At 45.4% G+C, this 16,053-nt stretch overlaps 1 protein-coding gene across 1 annotated transcript; it reads left to right on the top strand.

Annotated features, from left to right (window-relative positions):
* The first annotated feature begins 414 nt into the window (after window positions 1–414).
* LOC118795978 (cell adhesion molecule 3-like) lies at window positions 415–4,641 on the top strand. The gene is made up of 5 exons (XM_036554800.1): window positions 415–706; window positions 2,058–2,327; window positions 2,632–2,967; window positions 3,290–3,517; window positions 3,921–4,641. The coding sequence occupies exons 1-5, from the start codon at window positions 658–660 to the stop codon at window positions 4,022–4,024; spliced, it is 987 nt and encodes a 328-aa protein (XP_036410693.1). The 5' UTR covers window positions 415–657; the 3' UTR covers window positions 4,025–4,641.
* The last annotated feature ends 11,412 nt before the right edge of the window (window positions 4,642–16,053 follow it).

Consider the following 16,053-nt stretch of genomic DNA (forward strand, 5'->3'; position numbering starts at 1 on the left):
TAGGGGCAGATCACACTGTTAACCAAACACTACAAACCATCATGGGCTACACATTCTGGAATGTGGAATGTGGAACTAAGAATTTAGTTTCGCTTTCATTTGCTGGTCAGCAAATAGGCTAGTAAGCTTAACAGTAACCAGACAAATAAGCAACCGGAAACAAAGAGACCAGCTTGGATTCATGGTCCTCATGGTCAGTGCACCAAAAGCTTTTTAGCAAAGTTTGCATGCAAGACTTCAGCATTTCTCATAGCACTGGGTGAGACGTGACACTGACTGAGCTTTTTTACAGTTATACACATATGTGAGAACAGGAAGTGGGACTGATTATTTTGATGAGAACACTGTTGAGTGTGAGTTGATCTGAGCTTCTGCTGCTCTGTGACTTCCTCTACAGCGACTGCACAATCAGCCTTCTTCTGGACCTTTCTTCTGAGTCAACTTTCAGGAAATATCTCAAAAACTTCCTCAGAACAGAGCACAGAGACTCAGCCCACAGGTCTGAACCCGGACAGCAGAGCACAACCTGGAGAGGTGAGCAGCTGAACAGAAGCCCAGCGTATCCCAGAACTGAGCCTTGGACTGGACCAGTGGAGCGGCTGCAACATTTCCACTCTCCTCCCAGAATCCTCCACAGCCAGGGGCCAGAAAGACGAGATGAGATCTGAGAAACTGCTCTGCCTCCTGCAACTGCTGCACGCTGTCTGTGAGTTTACCTACAGTATCACTGCGTCTGTGAGTTTACCTACAGTATCACTGTGAGTTTATGTACAGTATCACTGTGTCTCTGAGTGTATGAAAAGTATCACTGTGTCAGTGAGTTTGTGTACAGCATTGGCGTCTATGAGGTCATGTGTTGATGGAGAAACAATCAGGAAGCTGTTTGTCCTTCAGGCTCAGGCTCCTTCAAAGTTCATAAAAAGCCAAAACCTCTTGCTACATGGTCAAACCATTTAACCTGCTACCCTCTATTAGAGTAGAGTGCATTTTCCTGTTGATGGTTTTTATGAACTTGAGCTTCAGCTGCTCTTGTGTGGAAGGCCTGTATTTCTGGGTGGGGTGGGCTGTGAGGTTTCAGGGGGTGTAAATATTAGCGCCTGATCAGGCTGTATTTGAGTGGGTGGAAAGGACCTTTAAAAGCACCGCGGCTCTGTCACAGTCAGCATGGTAACAAGCTCTGTGGAGAGGAAAAGGAACCAAGAGAGAAGAACAACCACACATTCCTCATACACTCTGGAGATGAACTTTCACTGCGACTCACCGGACTGCTTTTTCTAGATAAAAGCATGTATACTTATGCAGTTCTAGATCACTAACCTGGTTGTTTTACCTGGTACTAAAGCATAAATACCAACTGCCAAAGCTAGCCAATAATCTGCTGTGTTGTTTGACATGAGACCAACCTGAGGAAGGTGAACAGGTTTTGCTCAGAATACAGCAAGAGCACATGAGCAGCTGCCTGACAGAGAAACATGAAGAGGCATCTCCCCATGACGTTTCACACCGGCTGCAGCTGCACACACGGAGTCTGCTCTTGGCTTCCGTACTCATATTCCTTGAGTGATGTGGGTTGGTGGAGGATAGGAGCAAAGATTGTCAGTGCCTGTGAAGTCTGTGAAGCCAGCAGTGGAGTTAAATGTTGTTTTAACTCATGCAGTACGTCCTGCTTGCAGCAACCTGAAAGTGCCAGTCTGAGTTATCTCTCCATGGCACTGCATTCAGTAACAGGGACAGGACACAGGTGACAACAGATTCTAACACCTGCTGTGAGTGAATGCTCTGATGCATTCATTAACATATTCTCCATACAATATTTTGTGGTTCCCATAGGTATATGGTTTTCTTTATTATAGGACCAACTATAGGCCATACTTTCTGAATGTTTATGACCTCTCTCCCCCCCCCCCACCCACCCACCCTGAGGGAAGATTCTCGCTCTCTGTCTGACCCCTCCCTGAGTGGTGATTTCCTCTTTGTGTCCTCTGACAATTGGGACTTCATGTGTTTCCTTGGAGATTGAATATTAACTGGAGGTTTCTGATGTCTCTGTGTTTCAGATGGAGAATGCCCAGTCCAGCTTCACCCTTCTTCACTGGTGGTGAGATATGGAGATTCAGCATCAGCAAACTGCACCGTGTCTGAAGGTCACCTGGGGATTGGCTGGGAGGCTTCAGAAGGATCTGTAAACATGGTACAAGATGTCCAGTTTGTCACCTGGAAAGTGGAAAACCTGAGAGACTGGCATATTGAACCAAACTGTTTTGTGAACTTCATGAAGGGTGCAGAATATCAACAGTGTGTGGAAGCGCTCCAGGTCACTCTCTACAGTAAGTTTTGCTTTCCTCCTGATGGAGTTAAACTAGGGTTCCATCACTTCTCTTTGTAACAGGAAACTGAAGAGGTTTCAGCCTCTGTCCTGTGTTTGGTCTCAGCTGCGCCAGCTGTATGATGTCATGGTGAAGACTGATGTGGTCTTTGATGTTGCTGAAGAAACAGAACTCACTGGAAAAGCTTGGAAAGCTTGAGTTTCTCTAACATCAAACAACACCTCAGACATCAGGCCTGATTATAAAAAACAGAAGTCTAATCATAAATGATATTCAAAGGAAATAATTCATGTGTCCTCCACAGAGACTCCAGACAGTGTGTCCATCAGCTCTGTGGACCACACCGGCCCGATGGTGGAGGGGAGGCAGTACCAGCTCCGGTGTGAGGTCCAGAACATCGCTCCTGTTCAGAACGTCACTGTGAAGTGGTACCAAGGGGAGAAAGGGAGTACAAAGGGTGAAAGGTCCTTTGATAGCATCACTAAGACACCTGCGAATGTGGCCTCTACCCTCACAATCACGCCCAGCAGAACTGACAATGGAGTGCAGTACAGCTGTGTGGCAAAGCTGGAACTGGGACCTGAAGGACCACAAACCCCCACTGAAGTGACATCTGAGCCCCTCAAAATCACTGTGCACTGTGAGTCGATCAGTACTGTCTATACCATCGCCATCACTGTGAGTCTATCAGTACTGTCTATACCACCAACATCGCTGTGAGTCTATCAGTACTGTCTGTAACAGTTCTGAGTTTCTGTAGCGCCCCCTTACTGAGATGTTTGCAGATAAACCCTCAATCACAAAGCCTCATAGTAGGGTGTGCATTTCATCACACCTCCACCTTTGACCTTCGTTGTGAGGCTTTTCGGGAGATTTTGCCATTCTGCAGCTCTCTCACTACCCTTGCTGTGTATATTGCTGTAAGTTTACCTGTAATCACAAGACCCTCTGTGTTTCTATAGATGCCCCTGAGTTTACTTGCGATTACAGCTATGAGGTGACAGAGAAGCAGAATTACACCCTCAACTGCACAGTTGTGGGGCACCCTGTACCTGAGGTTACCTGGATGAAGCAGGGGAAGAAGGTGGAGCTCCCACCACACCTGAGCAAGAAGGATGCAGGGCTGTACACCCTCATAGCTACCAACACCTATGGAACAGTCAACCACACGCTGGAGATTAAAGTTGTCTGTGAGTAAATAATCTCTTACTGTATACTCCGTGATACTCCGGTATCACTTCTCATATCTTTCACCTTGCACCCCATAAACATAGTAACCCTAAAACTTCCCATTTCTGACTGCCGGCTCTAAGGTGGAGCATATGTGAACTGCAGGGCACTGAGAGGGAGGTTTATCAGTGAGATCCCCCTGTCCCTTTGGAACGCAGCAGGTTATTCCCTCACTGTGGCACCTGGTGTGGCACCCCCCTCACTATTCCCCCCCCCCCCACTTCCCCCTCCATGGCAGTCTGTGAATAGCCTGTGACATCATACCACACTATCTGTGACATCACTAAATGCAGCCTATGTCAGTGTGGGGTGAATAGTGCCCTTTGAGGATTTTGCTGATTGATGTCCTCCTGTCTCCTGCAGCGTCTCGTGAGGTTAATGTCATCACCATATCGGTAGTGGTGTTCCTGCTGGTGGTTGTATCATTCCTTTGTATTATAGGCCTATATATGTGGCGTAAAAATTGATCCCAATCAAATCCCACTGACGCCCCTCATCAGCAACAGGACACACCCTGGCACCTAGAGCAATGCGGAGGTTCTCCTGAAGCCCGATCACTGCAGCCATGACCGGAGTGGGTGGAGCCAGCTGCTGGAATGAGGACTGAATGTGGCCAGTAATGGGAGCTTTGTTCAGGAATGTTACTGAGCTGTGAGGACTTACCCGCAGATAGACTTAAAATGCTAATGTTGTAATATCAAGAGCTTCATTCAACAGCACACAGCTTCATCCAACAGCACACAGCCTGCTTCTGCTCCCCTGTGAATGGTAGCTGAAAGAGGCAGTAAAAATGCCCTTTAGTAAGAAGAACCATGCATAGTTTATCGTTTTTGAGATTTTTAGTTTTTCCATGCCTGTGGTACACACCCTTTAGAGCTTTCTTGCACCTGATTTTAAACAATGTTCAGTATGTAACCTGGGATGCGCTTTATTAAAAATAAATTATGAACGAGCACACAACTGAGTTTAAAAGGGGAGGCTGGTGCACTCCTTTGGAACCACTGAGTTTGATGTCAGCTTCTGCAGTTCAGCTGCTTCTGTAACAAAATATCTTCCCAAGACATCACCCCCTAAATATTTTCCCTTCCCCACCTTTGCCAACATTAATTGATTAAGTGAGATTAAAACTAAAACTATAGCTCAGATTTGGACTTTCCTTGGTTCTAATACTATTTAAGGTCCCAAGGAGTGAGCAGCCAAAATTCATTTAAGCGTCTAAACCTGTCATGAATAAATGTAAATGTAAATAAAATGAACCCCGCTCCACAGTGAGAGTGTCATACAAATCAGCACTTTACAAGCTCATGCTTAACGAGGAAGTACTACACATTTCTTTGAATTCAAACGTGCTCAGGCCAGCATCTCTAAAACTACAATTCTAGCGTGCTATTTGCTGGTTTGCTCAGGGCAGTAGCACTATGTTGGTGATGATCTGAAGGTTTATTCCAAAGTGCCACTCAAGGCCTCATTCCCTGGGGCCCTGGGCTGACTAGCCCTGTGTGTGTGTGTGTGTGTGTGTGTGTGTGTGTGTGTGTGTGTGTGTGTGTGTGTGTGTGTGTGTGTGTGTGTGTGTGCGTGTGCGTGTGTGTGCGTGTGTGTGTGTGTGTGTGAGTGTGTGTGTGAGAGTGCATGTGTGTGAGTGTGTATGTGTGAGAGAGTGTGTTGTGTGAGTGTGTATGTGTGTGTGTGTGTGTGTGTGTGTATGTGTGTGTGTGCAGTTCAAAGCTGGGATAAGGTACAGCACCACAGGGGGCATTCATTAACCCCTGGAGCCAATCTCCCAATATCCCAATATCTCTGGTGTTCACGCATATGTTACTTCAACCCCTAATCCTGATGGCTGGGCCCAAATATCACTCTGTGATAATCAGAGAATGGATTAGGTCTGACCTTGGCTGTGCACAAGGAGTCAGAGGGAAACATCATCTCCCTGCACCACACACCCCCTCCTCCCCCCCCCAAAAGGAGAGAAAGATAAGTGAGACAAAAAGGCACCTTGATACCTTATCTGACCTTTCCACCTGCTCCTTATAATGCACAGCCAGCTGGTAATGAGCTTGATTGATTGATGCATTGTCAGGAAACGTCTGGCCCCCAGACAGCAAGGTCCATCCTGAATGAAAGCCTTGTTCAAATCCACCTTGTCTACGGAACATGAATGGCACATCATGACTCATAACCGCCGCTGAAGCCGGGGCGAAACGACTGAATCGATCTCCGACTGTCAGATCTAAAAGGGCTTGGAGGCCGCGAGGACACTGTCGCCGCAACACTGGCACGATACCGAAGGAAACCTGCTAATCTCTCCCGCGCGGTATCACAGACCGTTCTACCCAAAATTCCTCACCTCGTGTCACGGCTGCTCCCAGGTCCTGAGCTGGGCTTAATGAGGTGGCTTCGGCTCGGCCAGAGTGGCCGATGAGAGGCTGAGTTCTGAAGGAAACACTGTGCCCCTGTCCACAGGGAGCACGGTGCCCTTTTCTTTTAGGGTGATAATTACACAATTGCATGGCTCACAGGCTTAATTAAAAGGCCATACTGCGCATGACCAGTACAGTCAGGTGATGGTGCTCTTAGTCACTTCTTATGCTCTGACTGCCATTACCATTCATTGGATTAGAATCTGATTAAAGCATAAAAGCACAGAATAAAAGCCCCTCATGGAGAATGCACAGTACAGACCATATGTGTTTGCTGGGAGTCAGTGCACATAATTCACATGCAGGCTAGAACAAATTACATGGAATATTGTTGAACGTTAAAGAAGTTAAAGAAGAAGCATCATCTCACAAAGGACAGGATCTGTTTTCAAAGGCCCTCAAAAGTTCACCAATAATTATGTATGCAATTAAAATATTTCAGTCAGTTTCTCTGTCTGAGGTATACAAAAGAAATTAGTTGTTAACACTGAAAATAACAGGCAAAAGTACTCTGTACCATCAACATGACTTCATGAGGAAAAATTAGATTTAGCAAAGTAAGTCAGCATACCAAACTCATAAGAGCAGGTCTGCTTTATAATCTAAACCCGGCTAATTTGTTGTGTTCTTACAATAATCCAACATACAGGATGTGTTTTTAATTAACTGAGATGACGAGGTACGACGGGTGGAGGGTTACTGTATGGAGGGACAAATCTGTCGTTTCACTGCTTCATGTCTCTGTACTTTGCCAAATTACCCTGCTTCTTTGCATCAGGGCGATATTTCACACATTTCGCAGTCTCATAAATAAAACATACTTTCTTCACATGTCTAATTTTTATTCAGAAACACCCGTGCCTTTAAGCAATGTTTTATAATACTTTTCCTGGAGTTTTACATTCAGCACCACTATCGCTAAGCCATCTGTGCATTTTATTTCATCTGTCTACATATATGAATTCTGTGCTCTTGCCTGTGAAATTAGGTCACTTGTGACAATTATAAAATCCCACAAGACCACTTCAGAAATAGCATTATTGTTGTAGAGATATTGCTCTCTAATGAATAGGTTAAGTTTTCCTTCACAGTAGGCAGACAACTGGCATGCTTAAGAAGCTGATATGATGGTCTTAAGAGTTGCTCTTAAGATCCTGAGAGTTCTGTTCCGGTCCAAAGTTCCTGAAAACTCTCTTCCTGTCATTTAATCATTGTGTAGCTGAGAATGTCCCCAGGGCCTGCACAGAATTACTCTGAAAGGTCCTTTGGTCATTGCGTTTCTGTGGCACCACAAGCAGAGGTAATATGAGCCAGTGCCAGTATATGAGACTGGCCTTGCGAGTGTCCCCCCCCATTCCTCTTGTTCTTCTCCATCTGATTATGAACCAAGCCAAAGTGGGTAAGACACCTTTCGTGGATCACTTAAAAACAGGAACTGTCATGGCTAATCACTCGAGTGATTAATCTGGCATTATAAGAGCCCAAGCTATAAAGCTATAGTGTCAAAACTACTGCCAAGAAACATCACAATGTAGCCACACCCTCAGCTTGGTTAAAGATATTGGCTTTAAAGGGGGCCGAGCTGTGAACAGAGCTACAGCTACTTTGCATAATAAACTACGAAGCCAGCAGGATGTGCGGTTGCTTTGCCCTCCCCCTCTGCCCCAGGCCTGCATATGTCCCGCTGCTCTTCGCCAATTCCCACCTCCGGGGTGAGCGTGGTTTGGGCAGCACGCGGCACAGAAAGGTTATATCCACTCTAATTTAAGGAGCTGGCTCTCCCCCAGCTGGAGCCCTATACACCGGAGTCCTCTCCTGAATTGCTGCATTAATTACAGAGGGAGAGGCCCTGCAGGCTCCCCGCCCACACCTCACTTTACTGGCACAGAGGTGTGGCAGAAAAATCCTTAAAACAGAGAGACAGTGGGAGCATCTCAAAGGGATTTCGACATGGTCATAACTTAATAGTATTACATACTGTGACTTGCGAGTTCCACCCTGAGGTGTCAGTGCGGAGCCAGAGCTGCCATGTTCAGCATGAAGGCAGAGCAGAAGAACAGGGAAAGACAACACTCATGGGCGGTGGGTGTTTGTGTGTGTATGTTTGAGAAAGAGGGAGAGTATATGTGTGTGTGTTTGTGTGTGTGTATGTGTGTGTGTCTGTGTGTATGAGAGAGGGAGCAAGCGAGAGTGTGTGTGTGTGTATGTGTGTGAGAGAGAGAGGGAGAGAGAGAGAGTGTGTGTGTGTGTGTGTGTGTGTGTGTGTGTGTGTGTGTGTGTGTGTGTGTGTGTGTGTGTGTGTGTGTGTTTGTGTGTGTGTGCGTGTGTCACAGAGTGAGTGAGTGAGTGTGTGTGTGTGTCTGTGTGTATGAGAGAGAGAGGGAGCAAGTGTGTTTGTGTGTGTCAGAGAGAGAGATAGAGCTGGTCTGATTCAGCCACTAGAGACAGAGTTATTCATCATAAAGTTCTGTAATCAGAACTTGTGAACTACCCCTCCAATTATCACTTTCCTCACGGCCCATGAATAAGTGACAGAAAAGATCATTGGCCAGTTATAAATTGCTAGCGAGAGGGAATAAGGTGTAATCACACACAGCATCTGAGCTGGGCTGCTGGTATCACAACCGATTTTATACAGAGGCAGACGAGCACCGGCATGTGACAGCCAAATACAGAAAAAGTGCACCAGAGGTTGGATTTGTGCCTTTTAGGCTGCAAATGCAATTTGAAGGGATAAATATGAACAGAACACGTTACGGCTGAAAGGCAAGGAAAATCACAGAGCGTTCTCTGACTCAGCTTCAAGTTCTCTCTCACTGTAATGAAGAGCATGACAAACTGCAGCAGGAAAGCTGTTTTTAAGCACACCCCTGCCCTGTTCTGGGAGAGGGTCTGAGGGGTTCAGATCGTTGTAGTTTATGCATTAAAAGCTGGTAGTCATCTCCTCTGCCCTGCCACCTTCAGCACATAAGGGGCTTGCAAACCTACTCCCCTGGTATACAAACCACTGCTGGCCTGGGGGAAGAGAATTGGGTGGAGACGGTCACTGCTGCCCCTCACAGCAGCAAAGAAAGGGTCAGGGCTGATTGGGAGGGTGGGGGTTGTATAATGGAAAAGGACATGTCAAAACAAATCCCTCCGGGCTAATCTGTGACCCCCGCACACATTGATGCTGATAAGAGTGGCCCTAAATCCTCTCCCTCCCCCCATCCTAAAGACCGTGCAACACTCATAATTAACAGGCAGTATGTTTGGGCTACTTAGACCTAGACTAGAGTCACAGGCACATGCAATTCTACGCATGTGCTCTTCAAAGTGCATTCCTTCCCCTGGAGGTTCAGGAGGGAAAGACTGCAGAGGTTAGAGTGGGAGGGGAGGTGTCCGTCTCACAGCGGCGCTGTCGCTAAATTTATGCAGATTCACACGCAGGTTCCACTTTTAGCTTATCGAGGGCCAGCTATCACTGCTTGTAGGATATTAGAGGCAGCTGATCCTGCCACTCCAAAACAGCAGAACGAGCAGGGATCAGTGGCAATAAGAATTGGTGCGTGTGTTTGAGGGCAGGGTATGGAAGGTGTCGGATGCGCTGCCGTTCCACAATGCTTGGATTGCCTCACTCCCGTTTAATGTTGCAGGATCACACACCTGCTGTCCCCTCACTTGCTCTGGCCACATCATTAACCCTTACACCTGCTGGGGGCAGGCGCTCAGCTCAGACCTCTCGTTTATTTAAGATGTAAAGGAGAGGATGAGGAAAGCCAGCCCTCCACATATGTGGAGCTGCCGCGTATGTGGTCACGTAAACGGGAACAGTGGAGTATTCTCCTCTCCCTCTGTTCTGCGGCCAAAATGTTTTGAAATGTTACAGTTATGGCATTAAGCACCACCCTGCTAATGTTCTCACAGCATTACCATGCCACTGAGGCAACAGGAGAGCTTTTGTACCGAGCTGTGGGAGACTCGCGAGACCCTTGTGTGTCTGCTGGACGGACTCAACAGGATGGGATTGGTTGATGAAATCACTTAACGTTGGATTGGCACCATTTGCTGCCTTTGGAGTCTGTGTGTTTTAAATCAATATGGGCTCTCGATGTAAGCGAAGGCATTTTGGAGTCCAGAACAGTGTTTCCACAGGTATTTGGCTCAGTGGATACACAGGACAACAGGGAACTGTGTGGGTAATATGTGGAGCAATATGACTGCCATGATGTTCCACCAAAGAAAACAACACTTATCCTGTTTTTTCAGGGTGTGCCTCATATGAAAATACCATTAAATAGGGGCAATAGCTTTAAAGTAAGAAATCTGGAGAATAAATTGCAGCCATTTGATTCAATTTATACAATGGTACCAGATGGAGCCTTGATCAGGGTCATTCATAACCCGATCCTTCACTTTCCACCTCAACAAATCATGATCATGTACGCAAAGGTCAAAGGTCAGCAGTGAAACATTAAATCATTAGAGAAGCTGTTGCTGTATATCTCGTATATCCTGTATATCTTACCACGGCAATCATGGATTTGGATGAGATCCTCACTGGAACCATTACATTCCTTTTCTCTCTCTCTTCCTGGGTTTTCTCCAGGACTCCAGCTATCCGTAGTAGTAAAATCAGGAAGATTTACCTGCTAAATGCCAGAATTTTGCTGATTGTGACCAACTTTTTTTTTAGTGGATGAAATAAAAAACTGTTTGATGGGAGGGATGACTCTGAATGAAACAGGTTTGTGGGATCGGCTGGGCGCTGGAGAGAGCAGCGTGCTCCCCAGATGGTGGCACTGTGGCCTCCTGACCGACTCTAACCGTACCGTGACTCTGCTCTCTTTCCTAATTCAAGCACACACCACCAGCTGTTCGCATGGTACTACGCAGAGCGGAGAGGTGACATTAGATCGGCCACCAGCAGCAAACTGCTTCCCCCTCCCCTCAGTCTTCCATTTCCAGCACCCACACGCCGGCTCCCTGGGGCTCCTGCTGTCACACGTCTCCGTCAGCATTGTCTCGCTCTACTGTTTCAGGCTCATTCTACACTTAACATTCTCACGATGGGCCTACAGAGTTTCAGCATTGGTAACAGGACTTCCGCGCCAGCGGGCGATTATAGGTGGGCGTTCCAGCGTGGTCAGTGGTGTTTTCCACGTCGTCCCTGATGCTGTTCCATGACTTCATCCTTGCTACATTCCTAGCCAGCCTGGTTTCATTCTTGCCAAGCCACTTGACTGACTTGCACCCTGCTTGGGTAGAAATCCATTCAGATGTTACGGGGCCAAGCCCTGAGCCTGGCCCTGAACTCACTTACGTTATGCAGTTCAGGGACAGACACAGAGTGGAAGAATTGCAGCTGTGGTAAGTGAGCTGTTGCGGTTCAACTTTGGCCTGGACATTATTTCGGGCATTAACATTAGATGAGTGTCTTTCATTGTCTGGTGATGGTCATCCTTCTTTGTCATGCTTTCTCATGCTCTTTTGTGCTGGAAGTCGTTCTGGATAAGAGCGTCTGTTAAATAAACTTAATGCAATGCGATGTAATGTAATGATATGTTGAGGACAGAGAGTTCCAGAACGAGCAGAGAGGTTGGAGGTGGTGGGGGAAGGGCCTGCGGGGTAAGGAATAGAGGGAGGGGACAAGCTGGCAATTAAAGGCTGCCCACGGCCCAAGGGGGATGGGACATCTCAGCAGTCACACGGCACTGGTCTCTTGTGTTAGTGTCCCACAATACAGAAGTGTAGGAAGATGCCATCTGGGATTTCTTAAAAAAAAAAACATTCCATGGGAGCAGGTGCCATTGAGGGGAAGCTGAGTAGCTCTGAATCCTGGTGAGCAAACAGAAAACGATCCCGAGGGTCATCAATCAAAAAAAAAAAGAGAAAACAGCCATGACACAAAAGGCCTAAAAACAACGAGCATCAATGTCAGCATCACCGCCCACTGGTGCCAGCGCCCAAGACGCCGCTGCGATCCAGCTCTGTGCTCCCATTGGCCCAGCTGGATGAACCTACCCCGCCCCCCCCCACCTTGGCTGGTAATTGGTCGCTTTGTGAGGCCGCTGTTCGTCCCACCAGTTCGACGGACAATCGGTTTTGAAGATCCCCCACCCCAAATCGCCAGATGCCACATCGGGGGTCATTGTGGCGGGTGACATGGTTCAGTTGGGGCAAATATACTCCCACAAAGCAGCAAGATGGCCGCCCCAGAGACCAAAATAAAACAAAAAAGTGTCTCTTGCACCTTCAACAAATGCAGTGTTGTTTCACACTTTTATTCGTCTCTCTGGCAATTCACACTGTCAAAGCCTGGTACAGGCCAAAAAAATTCTCTCTTCAAGCCACAAATTCACACAGAAACAGATGTGAAGATAATTTTACATTTTAATGGTCTGGCTATACTGCAAACAGCAAAAGCAGCATATGAACATACTGTATTTGCAAATCTGAGATCATAATTGAATACAATATCCATTGTCCACAGATACTATTCAGTATGAGCTATCACAGTACTTAAACATAAGGGTAGAAAGACAGTACATTTGCCTTTTCCCCATAAAATGGTAACTTCAAAGTGTAATTTAATATGCTGTTGTGCATTGCCTACATGAGATTATTGGCAGTCACATACACTTTGCGTCATAGCATAAACAGTCATTTAATTCCACAAAAACAATGGAAGAGATTGTTTTACCTACAGGACAACTCTAAAGTGCCCTGTGTCACCAACAACCCAATCCAATGAGTTTCATGTCACTTGCTCATAATCATGAGACTCTCTAAGTGTTAATTGTCAATCATACGTGTATGCTTATAGGTTGCATGACAAGAAAAACCTTTTAAATGTATCAAAAATAAATGCCAGTATAAATAAAGCCATTCTTAGATATTAGTAATTTAAAGATATTTGAACTACAAAATAAAAGAAAATATCTGTCAGAACGTGTATCATCACAGGACTATACTGTTAGAATGAGTGTTGTGCAGACTTTTGTCACTTCATATGGACGTGTGTGTCTGTGTGTAGTGAGCAAAAAAAATTCCACAGTACATAAGCACACCTCGAAAAAGAATAACCGCCTGCCTTCATCTCCCACAGCCACCTCTCAGCCAACTTCATCCTCGCTCGCACCTCCCGAAACGGGCTTGCAGATTATGTTTTCTCAATGGCAGCTGCTGCGCTCCACTTTCCAACACCCACGCCGCTGATGGAGAGAGAGCGACGGGCCTCGCGTCTGAGTTTGCTGGGAAAACAGCAGCGCCTCCGAACCCCGCGGTGTGGGCGGCTTGGAATGCTGCGTCTGTGAGCGTGGGCTGCGTGCTGCACAACGCAACCAAAACTGTTTTTAGCATCTCTCCTGATCCGACAATAGAGGTACGGCCAAATAACTCAGCGGGAACAAGGCAGAGAACGCTTTTGTAACAGGCGCAAAACACACTGCCCGCAGGACTGGGTTTGTATGGTTTTGGTCTCAACCAGCTGGCCTGGTTTTATTAATTTGGTTGGTTCATTAAATGTAAGCATTCGCAATAATGTAGACTAGTCAGATACATTGCCACGGTGTATCTAAGTGTAGGGCACACGTGTAGTCTTCAGTTGTAATGTTTACCTGGCAGGCCTTCAACGTCATTTCAGTGTAGTGTCTTGGTTGGCATCCGTTTGGGAGAACAACAAGAATACAAGTTCGAACAGGCGTTGGTTACATCAGAAATTAATGTTGATTTATGGTTAGAATAGGTAGCGACTCAACAAACAGCAAGAAACGGGGCAAGAAAGAGACCGCACACAGGTGCGCATTTATTAACTGGGAAACCCAAGTTAAGACTGTAAAATACGTTGCTTAGGGATATCCCTTGGTACCACAGCTGTAATAAGGTATGTCTGTAATTGATTTTGTGGTGGCTCGTGTTTATTTATTTATTTTTTTAAGGGGATAAATTAAAAGCTAAAATTAATCTAGATTTACTGCCACAGCAAACCTAAAGCACAGCTAACAGATTGAAATAACACAGACTAAACAAACATGTTTGAGTAATTCTAGATTTGGATCCACGCGTTAGGTCATTTCTGGTGAAATCGTGTTGACCTTCACACAGCCTGCAGATCCAATAAATGTTAGTCTTTTTGTTGTATTTTTGTAATTCGTCTCTAATCTCTAACGTTGTTTCAATATTCAGCAAAGCCAGACAACTTTTGCCTGATGTGTATTTTTCTCCAAAATTCCACACCGACCACATAATTGGGCCATTAAGACATTTCCAACAGGTTAGTGAGAAACCGATATACACGCCGGCCTTCGATCAATTGATTCAGACTCTATATACTTTTCATTGACAGTTCTGTCCCTTGTGCCGAACCTCCACAAGAACTTAGCATTGGAATTGCAAGCATCTGCAGCGACCGACACTCGACAGCGGAAAACAGGCAAATTGTGTGGGGAGATGTGCGCGGTACACTCAACGCCTCGTACTACTTTGTAGCAGGTCGGTAGCTTTTGGGTTAAAATCCCCGGGGAGCTCACACAACTTTCAAAGAGCTATCCCTCGGGTCCGTGAATGCCCGTCTACCACGGGAAATTGACAAGTCTTGCGTAGGTGTACGTGGAAAAAAGAAGAAATCCTCACAGAAGTGCATTGACAGGCAGAAACAAAGTTGCAGTTGTCAGCTTCCAAAACGAAGGCCCCTTTTGTTCCAGGTTTTCACTTCTTTTTTACGTTTAAAGAAAAGAATGTAAGTAAATAAATAATAAAAGAGCATTTTACTTTCTGAAAAGCGTGCTACTTTTCGTAACCCAGCTGTTTTGTCCGTGTGCTTCACACAGGTTTCTAAAAGCTTTCTGATAGAAAAGGTAAATAAATTAAAAATAAAATACTGATTGACTACTGAATATAAGCATTCTGCATTTCGTCTAAGACGCAAAACGGACCTTTTCACCAGAATGATTTTATGAGCTAAAATTAGAACAATTTCAGCAAAAATGTACATGAACAAGTGCATAATTATTAAAGTACGCTGCAGTATGCGTTATGTAGTAGTATTCTCACCCCAGGTTATCAACACAATCAAAACTCTAAAATCTATTAAAAGAAGAGAAAACATGGAAACGTAAGGTCTTCTTTGCCCGTTTTTTTAACGCACTTTTAACTGGCATCCTTGAAAAACAATACTTCCAAGAAGTGAAAACAACAATCAAAGAAATGATTTTTTTCACGTACAATGACAAATTCTCTCAGTGTCTCAACTGAAGATTTTCTTGAGACGCTAATGTCACCAATACGGACGTTGCATTTTGAGATCGTTCATTGATTCTCGAATGCAACCAAATGCACAGCGAAAAGGTCGACGCTGCACCTCCGATTGCATTTGCACCTGCGTGAGTATACAGCCACTAGATGGCGGCCTTGTGTCAAGACTTTTCTCTGACCATTTCATTTGAGCCATTCCAAAATGCACAGCTAGAGAAAGAGAAATACGCTCAATTTCATTTGATGAAATGTGACATGACATCATACAATGCACATAAAAGTGATTTTCACAGGACTGTCTCCGAGGTACCATTGTTCTTTGCACGTTAAGTCTTTATATTACACTTTTTGCCCTGGGTTCTGATTTGCCCCTGTCTGTAATACGTTTATTGAAGAAAGGTTTACGGAGTAAATTAAACGTGTCACACTAAAGAGCCAGTTGCGGAAAAAGTACGATATCATCAAATACAATATTGTGTGAAGAACATTCAATAGTAACACAGTCCTCATCATATTAACATATGATAGAATGCTGATGACAGCATTTAACCAAGCGGCAGGTTGACAAAGACAGATTACACGAAATTATATTTGGATGTAAAAATTTATAACTAAAATAACCGCACTAAAGTTTGGACGAACGTCGTTGAAAAGGCATCGTATGATCATTTTTACAATTACATTTTATCGCACGCTAACAGATCTCACTGACAGCGGATAATGGGTGGGTTAGGTAACAGAGATGTAGAGTTACTTTGCAGCCTCTTTTCGTTTTGGGATTGACAGCTGCGTCAGAGAGGAAAGAAACGCCCCTCGGTTTGGCAGTTTGTACGGAGCTCCGC

The sequence above is a fragment of the Megalops cyprinoides genome, chromosome 20, assembly GCF_013368585.1.
Source record: "Megalops cyprinoides isolate fMegCyp1 chromosome 20, fMegCyp1.pri, whole genome shotgun sequence".
NCBI classification, from domain to species: Eukaryota; Metazoa; Chordata; class Actinopteri; order Elopiformes; family Megalopidae; genus Megalops; species Megalops cyprinoides.